Below are 15,354 nucleotides of genomic sequence, written 5' to 3'. Positions count from 1 at the left end.
AGCATGGAAAACTAGATGTGGGGGAGGTCTTTTTTGTTGTTTCATCAGTAACAAAACTGTCTGAAATAACGGTCTGATTTCACCAAGAACAGATCATGCTATAATGGTCCCTGTAACTGGAAGAGAAGAACTATATGTGTCAGAAGTTTTCATCTGATGTGCAGATTTTTAAAACCTATTTCATACTTGTCCTCAGAAAGTTAAGAGAATTGAGGCCTAAATGCCTGTTGTTGGCCAGATAACCCTCTACCCCACATGAAGGTGCAACCCACCCAAGACAGTCAACACAACTTTTCATGCCCACCTCCCCCCCTCCCCCCCCAGTTCACTAGCACATGTGAACCCACAAGGCTTAAGAGCCTTTGTAGCTGCCATGTGATATTAGCAGTTTGGGGTCAACTAATGACTGAAACGCAGCACTTGTCTTCATTCTGAGCTATTTAAGTTCAATCCTACTATATAACATTACAGAACCTTCCAGGTTTATGGAAGATTAGTGAAGAGAGAGAAGTGTGAAGAGAGCCTCCACAGGCACCTGACTCCAGTACGAGTCTCATCAGGTTCTCATACACCAGACTCGGTCCTTTCTTAACTGACTGTCAGCTGTCACTTAAGGAGAAGTAAATAAAAACATAGTACCTCATACACATAGGAATCTCTGGTATTGTCAAACACAATGTGGACATCCCTGGACTGGATGACTTCCGGCCATTTTCTAGTTTAAAAATTCTCTCTATATATTTTATTCTGAAATTAGTACTCATACCCGTGGGGATGATAAAGGGGCCCCCTTGAATTATCCTCGGGTCTGCTCATCTTTCATACCATCTTATTTTCCTTGCATGCATAGCTTTGAATTTTTTATATTGGAGTCACACCCTGGGTTGTTTACCTTTCAGGAGAGGATGAAGATCAGTATGAGCAATTCATGCTGCCACTCACAGCCGCATTTGAGGCTGTGGCCCAGATGTTTAGCACTAATAGTTTCAACGAGCAAGAGGCAAAGGTGAGTCCTTCACCCACTGATTGACCAGTTTCTGCTTTTGGGCAGCCCCTGACAGAAACTAGATTAGCTATTACTACAGAAAATAGTGCTCATCCATACATTTCCCACTGATTTCACTTCTATTTAATCTCTTGGGCTCCTGGGATTTTGAAATAGACAAACCAGTAGAGATTTATAAAGTCTTTTGTTTTTATGTTAAAGTGTTTTCTTATGTAATACTTAGGATTTTTGTCTACATTTTCAAATGTAGTAGCATAAAGTTATTTTGTGTGTTTTCCTATTGTTTTTTGATCTCTGGTTGTATCTTTAGTTATGTGTCACCTCTCAGTTTTAATACTGCATATTTGTGCTTTCTCTTTCCTGGATCAGTCTTGCCAGAAATGTGTCAACTTTGTTAGTCTTTGCAAAAACAAAACAAAACCCTGTTGTATCTTTGTTTTCTACTTCATTCAGTTCTGCTCTTTATGTTTATTTTCATATGTTTTTCTTGGGGTTTTTCCATTCTAACTTTTCAGCCCTCCTTCTTTCCTAATGTAATCATTTAAAGCTATAACTGTCCCTCTAGGCATATTATTCCACATGTTGGTTTACATAATGTAAAATTTACCAGCTTAACCATTTTTTAGGTGTACAGTTGAATAGCATTAAGTATATTAACACTGTCATGAAATAGGCCTCCAGAATCTATAGTTTTTGTATGTAACATTTTCATTTTCATTCAATTCTTTGGATTTTCTAATTTCCATTAAGATTTCTTCTTTGACAGGAGTCATTTAGAAGGGTGTATAAATTTCCACATATATGGAATTTTAAAGTTACCTTTAGTTATTGATTTCTGGCTCTCAGAATTATCATTTCTTGATTTTTGCTCTCCTCATCTTCACACATACCTGCTCTCCTTGTCTATAGATCTCTGGACCAAAACCAGAAGATACTAGGCTATTAATATTTGTAGGACGTAGGACTTTTTTGCAGTGTTCATAATGATGCTGAAGCTGAATTATAGTCACCAAATAGCCAGAAGTATTGCCCCAAGATGCCAGGCTTTACCTAATATTCTAAAATTCTGTTTTCTTCTCTAGAAAGCCTCTTCGTTTTCTGTCTCTAAATCATCAGGGAAGTCACAGAGCAACACCACTTTGCCCGGCTGTCTCCCCTCTTTCTACCAGTGTTTTGAGATAGGTACTATTCAGAGTTGAGTTTAGTGTGGAGCATGTCAGTAACTTGAGCTAGAGTACTAACCAGTACCAAGGATAATTGAGGGATATCACTGAATAGCAGCCCTTTTCCCCATCACTTTAGTTCCATACAAAGCAGGTGAAATTAATGAAAAGAACCATTTTGGCCACGAACTCCAAGCATTTTCCACATCTTTGTCACACCTCATGTAATAAGTTTTTTAAAGTGGCTGTGTCTTAGATTTGAAGACAAGTTATGGTATCAGTTTAGGAAGAGAATTGTCTGCTTAAAGCAGGCTGTTAGAAGTACAGTCTGTTTTGTTTTGTTTATTTAGAGAGAGAGAGATTGAGAGAGAGAGAGAGTGTGTGTGTGTGTGTGAGGGAGGGGCAGAGGGGGAGAGAGAGAGAGAGAGAGGGAGGGAGGGAGGGAGGGAGGGAGGGACAGAGAGAATCCCAAGCAGGGCTGTCAGTGCAGAGCCCGACACAGGGCTCGATCTTACGAACTTTAAGATCATGACCTGAGCCAGAATCAAGAGTCAGACATTAACTGCCTAAGCCACCCAGGCGCCCCAGAAGTACAGTCATTTTTGGCAAATGAGTCAGGACACCCAAATGTTCCCATGTCCTTGAGCCTATTGATTATCAGCTTTTAAAAGCAGTCTTCCTGCTGTTCAGGGCCCACGGGACAAGTAAAAGTCCTACTGAGAAACAGAGGATTTGGAGTCTCGATGGTATGAGTCTTAACCCTGGCCCTCATGCCACCTAGCAGCATGACGGCACAAGTATCTGCCTCTTAGGCCTCCGTCTCTTTCACTGTGAAAGTGTACTTTACCCTCCAACATTTACACATCAGTCTTATTTCCAGGGCCTCCAACCAGGGGCAGGTAAGATGGAGGTTGCTGTGTTTCCTCCCTGCAGGATCTGCATTTGATTTCCTGTGGTGCTGATGCCTTTGTAACTAGGTGTGGTACCAGACCTTTCAGATATGTGGTCCTTCTGCCTCTTCTTGTGTGGACTTTTTGGCCATTTTTATCTTCTTTTTTCCTAACTCTTCTTCAATCTTTTTTGCTCTTCTCCTTTTTACTTAGAACTTACCATATTAGTGTCTTAAAACTTTATCAGCTTCTGTTTTTGCTGTGATGGATCAGGAACCATTGCTTTTTCTTAGTAGATAACAGGCTTACAAAACTAATTTTCTAAGTGAAAAGATTCCATTCTAGTAGGGAAGAGATCAGTTCGGAATATCTGGGAAGGAGTTTTTGTTGAATGGTGGAAGAATTTGATTACACATTTGTGAAATCCCCATCAAGTAGTTATAGGTTTGGTTTTTCTTCTATTTTAACCTACTTTTGCCTTCTACTACAGCGAACTCTGGTTGGCCTAGTAAGAGACCTGAGAGGGATAGCTTTCGCCTTCAATGCCAAGACCAGTTTCATGATGCTGTTTGAGTGGATGTATCCTAATACAGACCAGGAGCGTGCTACTGCAAGCCTTAACTGGAGGGTGGATGGGCGGTGTAGTCATGGGGGATGAGGGTGGGCAGGGTTAGGGAGGCAACGAAGGCAAGGAGTTGCCCCCAAAGGCAACTCATAAGCTCCCATTCCATAGTGGTGTGATGGCATAGCGCTACCTGCTCCCGTGAGAGAGATGGGGAAATGAACGAGGTCGTTTCCTACCACTTTCTTTTCTGGGCCCCAGATATAAAATGCCTGTGGAGCTGCTGCATGTGAATTTTGCCACACTTAGAAAAAAGAGACATTTCGATCTACTAAGAAAAGACAGCTTCCCTAGGAATTAGAAAGCCTAACCTTGGATTCATAACCTTGAACAAATCATTTCGTATCTGACTGCCTGTTTCTCCAGTAGTTATATAACGGAAATAGCTGCTTCCCTGTCACGAAGGGATAAGAGGATAAATAACAATATGAAATACGTTATGCTCTTCAGAAGAAAATCATTATGTAAATTACAGCACATTATTAGATGCCTATGAAAATTTTAAGAACACACAGTCTGGTTAGAAAGACTGCAAGATTAACAAGCAGGAGGCAGGAAATTAGAGAACTTGAACTTGACAGTTTGTGCTTGGCCAATGCGGAGAGATTATTTTAAATTCTGTACCTTTCTGGATTCAGAATTTTTCCTTAGCTTTTCATTTACAGATATCCATCCTACATGCCAATTCTCCAGCGGGCAATTGAGCTATGGTACCATGATCCAGCTTGTACCACACCTGTGCTCAAGCTCATGGCTGAATTAGTTCATAATAGGTAAGCAAGAGGAAATTTTCAAAGGGCACAAGTGCCCTTTTACCCGAGAGAATTCTAGGAGAAATTATTTCATCTAATGTTTTGGGCAGATTGTGAAAGATAATAAGACTCACTGCTAATAGAATTTGCAAAAAATATCTATAAAAGTTCACGTATGTATATTTTTGTATGTTTGGAAAAAGGGTGCTCCAGCCACACAAAGCCACAGCTGCTTGCAGGAAATAAGTCACCTTGAAAAGAGCCCCAAGATACCCATTCTTACAAGAAGTGAATTTGGCAACCAACATTCTGATTTTGCCACCCACATATAAAAGTTAACACTTAGTGATGGTGCCATGCCTACCACATTTCAAAGTTCTCATTTCAGAAGGACTAATTGAGAATGATGCCGGGTGCATTAGAATACCGTTTTAAGAAAGGTATCTATTTGGGAGATTGCAGCTGGATTGGTAAAGATTTACTTAAGAAGAAAGTAAGAGAGACTTCCAAAATACCAAATTTTAGATTCGCTGAAAAATTTAGGGATGGAGGAAAACAGTAATCCGGCACATTGACTTCACTAGAATTTCAGGTCTGTGTATCTGCCTTTCATGGCACACCTGAGATAATTAATTTTTAAAACTGCCTTACTGAGGGGTGGCAGTAGCCTCCCATCAGGCTTATAATCAAGAGTTACTCATTTACAAGATAAATATTTGAGAGCATCTAGTCTTTGCCAGCCACTTTCTTAGCTGTTGTGTCAGACAAAACCTCTCCTCTCTTAGATTTTACATTCAGGGGAAAAGACAGTAAAACAAGCATGGAAAATCATTTCAAATAATGGTAAGTGCTATGAAAAAAAAGTTAATAAAATGGGAATTGACGGAGAAGAGGGTCAGAGAAGGCCTTTCAGAGAAAGTGATATTTAAGCTAGGATCTGAATGACAAGAAAGACTCTGGTAGCCCAGCAAAATAAGGGGGAAAAGCATTCTAGGGGCGCCTGGGTGGTTTGGTTGGTTAAGCGTCCAACTTCGGCTCAGGTCATGATCTCACGGTCCAGGAGTTCGAGCCCCGCGTCGGGCTCTGTGCTGACAGCTCAGAGCCTGGAGCCTGTTTCAGATTCTGTGTCTCCCTCTCTCTGACCCTCCCCCGTTCATGCTCTGTCTCTCTCTGTCTCAAAAATAAACGTTAAAAAAAAAAAAAAAGCATTCTAAACAGTGAGAACAACTATAAAAACCCTAAGATGGGATGAGCTCACGGGGACTTGAGACAGAAAATACCACTGGCTGGAGCATGGCAAATGAGGGGAGGCCATAGTAGACAAGTCAAACAGGCCGGCAGAGACCCAGTCATATAGCAACTTAGGACAGCAGTAGTGAGGACGAGTGCATTCTCATTACAGTGGGAAGCTGCAGAAATCTTCTATGCATGGGATTAAAATGATCTCTGTTTACCTTATTTAAAGGTATCACTGTACTCTGAAGTAAGAGACTGGGGGAACAAGAGTGGGAGCAGAAGGACCGCACAGGAAGTAGATAGATTCAGGGCATACTGTAGAGCTAGATCTTGATGGATCCATTGTGGGGAGGAAAGGAAAGAAGAATCAAGGAGGACTGTTAGGTATGAGGCCTTAACCAACTAGAGTCATTAAAAAGACCAACTAGAAGCTCATTTAAAAGGTGTAGCAAACGAAAGAAGAGGTGCTCTGGTCAAGAGAACAGTCAGGAACTCAGAACTCAAGTGTTTTTGTTTTTTATTTTTCAAGTTTATTTATTTATCTGAGAGAGCATGAGTGGGGGAGGGGCAGAGAGGGAAAGAGAGAATCCCAAGCAGGCTCCAAGATGCCAGCACAGAGCCCGATGCGGCTTGAAACCGTGAAACCGTGAGCCAAACCCAACTGGGCACCCCAGAACTCAAGTTGTTTAAAATGCTTGCCTCACCTACTTTGTCCTGTAGCATTCGCAGTCCCTTTGCCTCTCTTCTTTTATAAAGTGGTAATAGTGCTTGTACCCTCCCTTAGTTGCCACCAAAGCTATAAAGGTAAATGTAGATTAATGTCTGACGAGCTTTGAGTTCGTCAGAAATGACTGTTGTAGAAACTATACTTTAATCAAAATGGACAATTTTAAGAGTAATTTCATCTGCCTCACTTTTTTTCTTTTAAATGCTTTCACTTTGAGAAGCAGAACTTGAGTCTAGGTGTTAGTCTTCAAGATAAAAGCTCTGTCACAGGTTAAATATCTTTAACTTGGTTATTCCATGTTAGGATAGGTAATCTGCACATCTTAGTGGAAAAAGAATCACCCAAGCCTCAAGTATCCCAGTCTTCCAGCAACATACCCCTGACTTTTTCTCCTTCTGTGTTCTCTGCTCAGATCCCAGCGGCTCCAATTTGACGTCTCTTCCCCCAATGGCATTTTACTCTTCAGAGAAACAAGCAAGATGATAACAATGTATGGTAAGGGCTTTAGAGGAGCATAACCCTGGGAGTGAATTCCAGCTCAGTCGCCCTAGTGTATGCAGTGTAGGTCTCAGGCTAGCCCTGGCAATAACCAGGACAGTATTACAGTGCCAGCTGACACCAAGGGCCTTTGAGTAAGAGGGTTGAGTTGGTTACAGAAACTATCAGTTACAATGTGGTTGAATAAATAATATATTACCATGTGTCTGTCTACTCACTCAGGCAATCGCATCCTGACACTAGGAGAGGTCCCAAAGGATCAGGTCTATGCACTGAAGCTCAAGGGCATCTCCATCTGCTTCTCCATGCTGAAGGCTGCCCTCAGTGGGAGTTATGTCAATTTTGGAGTCTTCCGTCTCTATGGAGACGATGCCCTGGACAATGCTCTACAGACCTTCATCAAGCTGCTCCTCTCTATTCCCCATAGTGACCTCCTGGTAAGCCTTAAGCATCATTGGCAAGATCTGAGCCCCTCATCTTGTTTGCGTGTTTTTGTTTGGCGGTTTTGTTTGTTATTTTGCCAACACTGATTGAATATTTCTCTAGAGAGCTTAACGCTAGCTCCAGCTAGCTCTTTTGTCTTCCCATCTGAAGGGAACTGAGCTGTTTTATTTAAGATCGTGCTCCCTGTATATGGAGGTGCACAATGCTAACCTGATTTTTGTCCTCTTTTCCCACAGGATTATCCCAAGCTTAGCCAGTCTTACTATTCACTACTGGAAGTCCTGACCCAGGACCACATGAACTTTATTGCAAGCCTGGAACCTCATGTCATCATGTATATTCTCTCTTCCATTTCTGAAGGACTTACTGCACTTGGTGAGCGCCCGTTTCGGTTGGTTTTAACCACTTAACAGAAAAGGAGAATTTTGCCCCAGGATCCAAAAGGGTTACTGCTTTGAGGGAATTGGCCTTAACCACAGAGAGTATAAGATTCATGAGTACATTCTCATCCAGCAAATATTTACTGACCCTGTCCTGAGGACCAAGTACTGTGCTATACACTAAGGATACAGTAGTTAACAACACATAGTCCCTGTCCTTTAGGGGCTTTTTATCTGGTGGATGAGGCAGACACATAGACAACTGCCTATTTCCTACACTTTTCTGCTTACTACAGTGAGGACGGAGTGCTGAGAGAGCTGCCAGGAAGCATACCTAAACTAGTTTTGAGGAGGTGAGGTGGGGGTCAGACAAGGCCTGGCTGAAAGCATTCATATCAAAGCATAAACCAAAAAGGTGAATGGGCAGTATCAGGTTCGTGGGGAGGCTTCCCAGCATCAGGAACTGCAACTACTAGCACCTACAGCCCAGAAAGAATCAGGAAATTCAGATGGCGGGTACACTGGTGCAGAAGAGAAGGGGGGTGGGGGGAGTAGAGCTGGAAAGAGATGGCGGGGGGGGGTGGTGGGCAGAAGGGCACAAAGGCACCCGTAGTATCTGGATGTCTGGATTCTAACCTACCGAAGTTGGAGGCAGTGGAAGGTGTTCACACAGCCAGCTTCACAAGTTTTTCCCCCTACTCCCATCTGGTTCCTGTCAACCCTTTTGTTCCTGGGTACCTTCAAGCAGTCTTAATAGGTGTATATTAGGTGTGTATGTGTTCAAAGAAGAAAAATTTTTATTTATTTATTTATTTATTTTTATTTTTTTTTTTTTTTAGCATTTATCCATTTTTGAGCAGAGAGAAACAAAGCATGAGCTGGGGGGAGGGGCAGAGAGAGAGGGAGATACAGTCTGAAGCAGGCTCCAGGCTCTGAGCTGTCAGCACAGAGCCCAACGCGGGGCTCAAACTCATGGACTCACGAACGCCTGGATCGTGACGTGAGCCGAAGTCGGATGCTCAACTGACTGAGCCACCCAGGTGCCCCAAAAATACATTTTTTGTAGTACGCTGAGCAGAACGTAAATGGGAGGATTAAGTCAACTGCAAAATAATCACCATATATTGCAAATGCATATTGGATGACTTGGATTGCCTACATGGTGAGTCATCCACACCTCCATGCCACCTCTTTGATACACGTTTACCTCCAGCAGAGGGTGCAGAGGCATATCTAGGACAGTCTAGCCAAGGGATCCAACCTGGCTTTGGAAGGCTGTTTTATAGCTCCTTAAAAATAGAGGGCCCTTGGGGCGCCTGGGTGGCGCAGTCGGTTAAGCGTCCGACTTCAGCCAGGTCACGATCTCGCGGTCCGTGAGTTTGAGCCCCGCGTCAGGCTCTGGGCTGATGGCTCGGAGCGTGGAGCCTGTTTCCGATTCTGTGTCTCCCTCTCTCTGCCCCTCCCCCGTTCATGCTCTGTCTCTCTCTGTCCTAAAAAACGTTGAAAAAAATTTAAAAAAAAAAAAATAGAGGGCCCTCTGTATAAACAGAAACAGAATGGTTGACTCATTTAAGGGTTCATCCCTCAGTGCCCTGGCCTGTGCCTCACGTGGTCAGAGCGCGGTCTGCAAGCTCTGCTGCAGTGTCCCCTTTGTAAACTACACAGACAGGTCTGTAGCTCCCACAGGATGCCTCGGAAACCAAGAATACGGGTCCTCTGACAGACCAGGAATGTTGCTAGGCAGTGCAAAGCTGTGCCACCCCTGTAACTCAGAGCAGAGGCTTAACAACTCACACTTGGATTCTCCTCACGGCCGGTCCAGTTATTAGCAATATGATCTCTAGACTTTGGTTTATTCATTTGTAAAATGGATCACCTACCTCCCAGAGTTCTCAAGACGATAAGTAAGAGATAATACCTACAAGGTCCTTATTAGCACAATATCCGGCACAATGGAAATACTTGCTATACTAAATTGTTCGTTATTTTTTAATGAAGCAGAAGACCTACATCCATACCACCTGAGTCAATAATGTCAATATCAGTCATTTATATTGTCTATCACCATACACACACTCTCAGACTTAGGATCGGGCCTTGCTATCTGATGAGGGTGAGAGGCTAATGGGAAACACCCAGCACAAGGCGTTGACTGAAACGGGTGCAGTTCCCAGTCTGCCGGGGTACCTCTGCCTCTATGGGATCTCGGCTAAGGGCAACCCATGTTTTCCTGGGTCACCGTCAGCAGCTGCGTATCCCTGCTCTAATCCGCCCCTGCCCCTCTTCCAGACACCATGGTATGCACAGGCTGCTGCTCCTGCCTGGACCACATCGTGACATACCTCTTTAAGCAACTGTCACGGAGCACCAAGAAGAGGACGACACCTCTGAACCAGGAGAGTGACCGCTTTCTGCATATCATGCAGCAGCATCCAGAGATGATCCAGCAGGTAAGGAACATGAGCATTAGGAGGCATTGTGGGGTGTTCTACAGTGGAAGACCCTCTCTGGGGGAGAGGAAAGGCCAAGCAAGATGCAGAGTCTTACGTCTCACCAGGATAATGCTGCCGAAGTGAAGTTTACACCTTAAAATTACAGTGGATTTTGAGTTTGCTGAGCAATCATCAGACAGAAACAATCTGAAAAAATCAGGTTCTATCTGAGTTGTTCTTCCAAGTGTCACACCTACCCCTATGCCTTGGACCTGTCCTCCTTCTACAGCAATGACTGTTGCCATAAGCGGGGCACAAGTTAGCAGCACCCAGCTATAAAGCTTTTACTCCCATTTGCAAAGTGGGAACAGGAATGCAGGACAGAGGGAAATAACTGACCACACAGAGATCAAACCATATGTTTGCCATCGTTTTATTTGTATGCTGCATCTTTGCAAAAATAAGATTTGCAAAAATAGATAAAAATAGATAAGGAAAGGGGATCAATGGAATTATTTAGCTTTTAGCTATTAGTCTCACCTTTGTATTATTCTCTAAAGAAACTGAAATAATTCACATTCGTATCACATCCCCAAAATGTTATAAAAGCTGTCTCTGGGGCACCTGGGTGGCTCAGTTGGTTAAGCTTCTGACTTCAGCTCTGGTCATGATCTCACAGTTTGTGAGTCTGAGCCCCACATTGGGCTCCTTGCTGTCAGTGTAGAGCCTGCTTGGGATCCTCTGTTGCTCTCTCTCAAAAATAAACATTTTAAAAAAACAACTTAAAAAAAAAGCTATCTCCTCTCAGACAAGTACCGGGGAGCTACAGTGCAAAGGGATTTTACCTAGTATGATCATTGTGTGACCCATCCCATTCCCCACAGAAAACAAGGTGAACTGGAAAGGTCCATTTTTAAAGGAATTATTAAACCAATTTAAAAAGCAGGAAAGGAAATACCTTAGAAAATTTACCTCATAATAGAAGATTAAAATGAAACTTCATAAACTATTTGCCTGGTTCACTCCAGACAGAAGAGGCCTTCAACCCAATAAACTCTTCTGTTTGGAATCTATAATTCTATCTTGGGTAGCTACCCACTAGGTCACTGCCTCAGATTCTCCATTTCCAGATGCTGTCAACGGTGCTGAACATCATCATCTTTGAAGACTGTAGGAACCAGTGGTCTATGTCTCGGCCCCTACTCGGCTTGATACTACTTAATGAAAAGGTAAGAGAGCCAGAAGCATGGGCAGACACATTTAGCTATCATTTGCCAGGGCACTGTGAGGAACGTTATAGGAACACCCCATGATGGTAAAGCAGAGGGAAGATAGCCTGTTTTCTGAGCATGTTCTGTTCATGGTTTGACAAGTACATAATCACTTAACTGTTAGAAGTCACCATGTATAGCAATTCAGACAAAGGTAAAGGCTGAGGAAATGTTACCAGAAGGGAATATACCTGGAGATCAGACCACCTGTGACCTAAATTCTAGCTCAGCTCTACCACAAACAAATATAAGGAAGTCTAGAGAGTCCTGTAAAAGAAACCAAATCCGGGTCACCAGTCCGGCTCAGTTGGTGGAGCATGGAACTCTTGATCTCAGGGTTGTTGGTTCTAGCCCCACATTGGGTGTAGGGATTACTTAAAAGATAAGATAAAATCAAGAACCTGGATCAGATGACCCTTAGAGTGTTTACAAATTTAAAACTCTTGATTTTTAAGTAAGATGAAGATAAATTATCTGGCAAGTACTTGCTTGAATCAAAAAAGGCACCCAGTTTTGGTAGATAATTCTGTTTCTTGTTGGAGAAGAACATTCCTTCCACCCTGCAGAAGAGGGAAGGCTAATAAGCCTCATCTCTCCTTACCCTGTCTCACTCCTTGCCCCACAGTATTTTTCTGACCTAAGGAACAGTATCGTGAACAGCCAGCCACCAGAGAAGCAGCAGGCTATGCATCTGTGTTTTGAAAACCTGATGGAAGGCATCGAGCGAAATCTTCTTACGAAAAATAGAGACAGGTGAGTGTAGAGAGCCCTGCCGAAAAGTCATAGGCAGTTTCTCCAGTCCTCGAAACAGGACACTCCTTAACAGTCTTTTAGAGGCCATCTAAAGCAGTGCTGTCCAATAGAAAAGCAAGCCACATAAGTAACTCTAAATTTCCTAGTAGCCACATTAAAAGGGGATAAAAGGAAACAGACAAAATTCATTTTAACACATTGTATGTAACTTAATGTATGCAGAATATTATGTCAATGTGTAATCCAGACTTAAAAATTTAGAATTTTAACATTCTTTTTATTTTACTAAGTCTTCAAGATTCTGTATATTGTACATTTAACAGGGAATCTTAATTCAGATGCTAACTACTCATTTGAAATGCTTGATTTGTATTTAGACTTCATAAAATTTACAGTTGACAAAGTAGATTCCCATATTCAAGTATACCGAACATACTTAGAAATTGTCCAGTAACTGAATTGAATGTCAGGTTTCCCTGAATTCATGTTTAAATATGATTTCATTTTTAAAATGGCATTTTAATTTAAAACTAATTAAGATACAATTGGGGAACAGAATTTTAAATTTCCATGTAATTTGATTAAGTTCTTCTGTTGTACTGGGTACATTTCAAGTGTTCAGCAGCCATGTGAGGCTGGCAGCTACCATATTGGACAGGTCTCCGGCATTAAGAAAGGAGATAGCTTCATTTTCTTCACACCCTGTGTGAGGGTTACTTCCCACCTCCGTCAGATTTTCCTGTTGTGCTGTCACGAGTTCAAGGTGGCCCTCAAAGCCCCAGATTTGACCAGATCTCCAAGTCTACCACAAGGTTGTCAGGTAGAAAGGGGTGCAAAACTAGCTCAACTTTCCCTTAAGTTCTTCAGACCGAGGTTAACTGACCTTAGATTCATGCATTCTGCCTTTCAGTAGCCACTTCTCTGCCAGAAATGTTTTAGGCAAAGACCTTTCCCTTCCACCCTACTCCCTCAACCTACGATTCATCCTCTCTGCAGGTTCACCCAGAACCTGTCAGCATTCCGTCGAGAAGTCAACGACTCGATGAAGAATTCCACTTACGGCGTGAATAGCAATGATATGATGAGCTGACACCTCCTTGGACTCTACCTGTACAGAGCAGCGTCCCTTTGGTCTGGCCCAGAGGGGCAAACAATTACAAGGGAGAGGGCCTGGCTGATCCTGGCCCCCTCCACCAGGGGTGTGGGGAAAATGGCAAAGGTCAACTGGCTACTTCCCCAGGGAATAGGGATGTGAGTGCACTCACTAGGGGGCAGGGCACTGCTGGTTCCTGGGGGGATTGGGTGGGAAGGGTGGTGGGAGGAGATAGAGACACAAATGTGTGAGACTCCAGCCCCTCCTCCTGGGGCCACCCCAGGGGGTGGGGGAGGAACCCCCAGTGTCCTGCCACAACCTGCCTTGTATAAACATGTACATTTTTTCATAACATTTTGAACAAGGTTTATATTGACTCAAGTTTAAAAACAAAAAGTGTGACTGAAAAATTTTTACAGAGTCTAGTGCACCAATGCTGATGTGAGGGGTTGTGTATGCGAGTGAGAAAAAAATGTGTATTCTGGTGGCCTGAAGCTTTACTGGACGAGGATGTGTGAACGTGCAGAGATATATTTAGTGACACAGTGTAGAGAGGCAAAAAAAAAAAAAAAAGGTAAAAATTCCAAATGTATATTTTTTCTTATTGCCCTTTCCTTGCCCCCAAAATTATCACTTCCTGTTACTGTATTACCCTTGTTATTAGGAACTCTAAGCCATGTGGAGCACCATCCTTCCCCTTCAACCGTAGATGCTGCCCTAGGTCCGTTGGCCTCTTGCAGTGACAGACAACTCCAGCTAAAAGTGTTTGGTGTTCTTAGCTTCATCCTTTTTCCCACTTTGCTTATCCTCATCCTCAGACAGATGCCTCTTGCTTTTATAAGTCGATGTAACTCTATGATTTAGGGTTCTCAGTCTCTGTAAAGTTAGAGACCAGAGAGAAGGAATTGAGCCAGTTGCTCTCCTGTTGAGCGATTTGGATGAGTCCACCAGAGGCCTGATTGTATGGCCGATAACTTTGAGTCTTCCCCAGCCCTTGAGGCAGTGTGTGTGGATGTGTGCGCGTGGATATTTATATATGTACCCTGCACTCGTGAATGTATGAACTGGAGGAAGTTACTACAGTGGAGGGGTTCTTAATAACAAGGTCTGCCTAGCATGAAGTATTTAACAATCTCCCACCCTTTAAAAATATACATTTTTATAAAATAAAAACCATAATAAATGTTTTGAATATTAAAAAAATTAACCTACAGAAGAAAATTAATGGAGAAAGCTATTTGCCTTGTACTTTTTCCACAATTGCTGCTGCTAGTTGTACGCATCTCTAGTTCAGCTCTTGCCCATGGGACACTCATCAATTAGGTTTTATCTTTATTTCTCTCCTCTACCCCCAGAAACAAGCCTGTTAATTTTTTTTTTCCTTCTCCTCTGGCGACTGTGTGGTGAATCCTTTCTTGCGTGATCAGGTTGCGGATAGACTTGTAAGGGTGTTTGCTGCATACAGTGTAAGCATTGTGACCGCCAATAAACTTCAATGGTTTCTACTGACCTGGCTTCAGCGATCAAGTCTAGTGTGTCTATAGGGACACGTCTCACTCTAAACACACTAAGATGCTTGAAACACACATTCTTAAAAGCCAGTAAATGACAGGTTCGTCTCACCCTTGTAAAATTCGCTTGTTTCTCATTCAACTAAGTCTGACTCCATTTCTTTTAAAAGTATGATTGTTTTAGTTGATATATCTATGCAGATAGATATAAATATATATAGATACATACAGTGCTGATGTCCACAACTACAAGAGTGAAGCCATCTACCTCTACTAGCAATCAGGAAAAGAAGTAATGATTGCAGAAAGCCCAGTTTTGTTAACGTCCTGATCCCCGCTCCTCTTCTGTGAGCTGGGCTTCATTCATTAGACCCTGACAGGTTCAAGGGTAAGTTTTTCACTGTACTATGCAGGCTTCATGGGCCAGAATTATCAAATGAAGAACCCTATAGTTAATGAGGGCTATTTCTCATCCCCATACTATGTAGTACCTAGGTATAAGAGAACTTAATTACCAGAAACACTGTATCTTAACGGAGATTTATATGCAATGAATCACAGGCTCTAGAGTGCCAC

At 42.7% G+C, this 15,354-nt stretch overlaps 1 protein-coding gene across 1 annotated transcript in view; it reads left to right on the top strand.

The window, feature by feature from the left end:
- XPO7 (exportin 7) overlaps window positions 1-14,776 on the top strand; it is a 40,885-nt gene extending 26,109 nt beyond the window's left edge. Inside the window, exons 19-28 of the mRNA XM_058720408.1 lie at window positions 900-1,006; window positions 3,550-3,638; window positions 4,347-4,454; window positions 6,809-6,891; window positions 7,117-7,331; window positions 7,575-7,713; window positions 10,008-10,168; window positions 11,281-11,379; window positions 12,047-12,174; window positions 13,171-14,776. Coding sequence (XP_058576391.1) covers window positions 900-1,006; window positions 3,550-3,638; window positions 4,347-4,454; window positions 6,809-6,891; window positions 7,117-7,331; window positions 7,575-7,713; window positions 10,008-10,168; window positions 11,281-11,379; window positions 12,047-12,174; window positions 13,171-13,264 — 1,223 coding nt within the window. The 3' untranslated portion in view covers window positions 13,265-14,776. The remainder of the gene's footprint in view (window positions 1-899; window positions 1,007-3,549; window positions 3,639-4,346; window positions 4,455-6,808; window positions 6,892-7,116; window positions 7,332-7,574; window positions 7,714-10,007; window positions 10,169-11,280; window positions 11,380-12,046; window positions 12,175-13,170) is intronic.
- Window positions 14,777-15,354: the final 578 nt, after the last annotated feature.

Source organism: Neofelis nebulosa, chromosome 3 (assembly GCF_028018385.1).
Source record: "Neofelis nebulosa isolate mNeoNeb1 chromosome 3, mNeoNeb1.pri, whole genome shotgun sequence".
Lineage (NCBI taxonomy): Eukaryota > Metazoa > Chordata > Mammalia > Carnivora > Felidae > Neofelis > Neofelis nebulosa.
The sequence above is the reverse complement of the archived record's forward strand: the minus strand, read 5'-3'. Positions and strand labels throughout refer to the sequence as shown.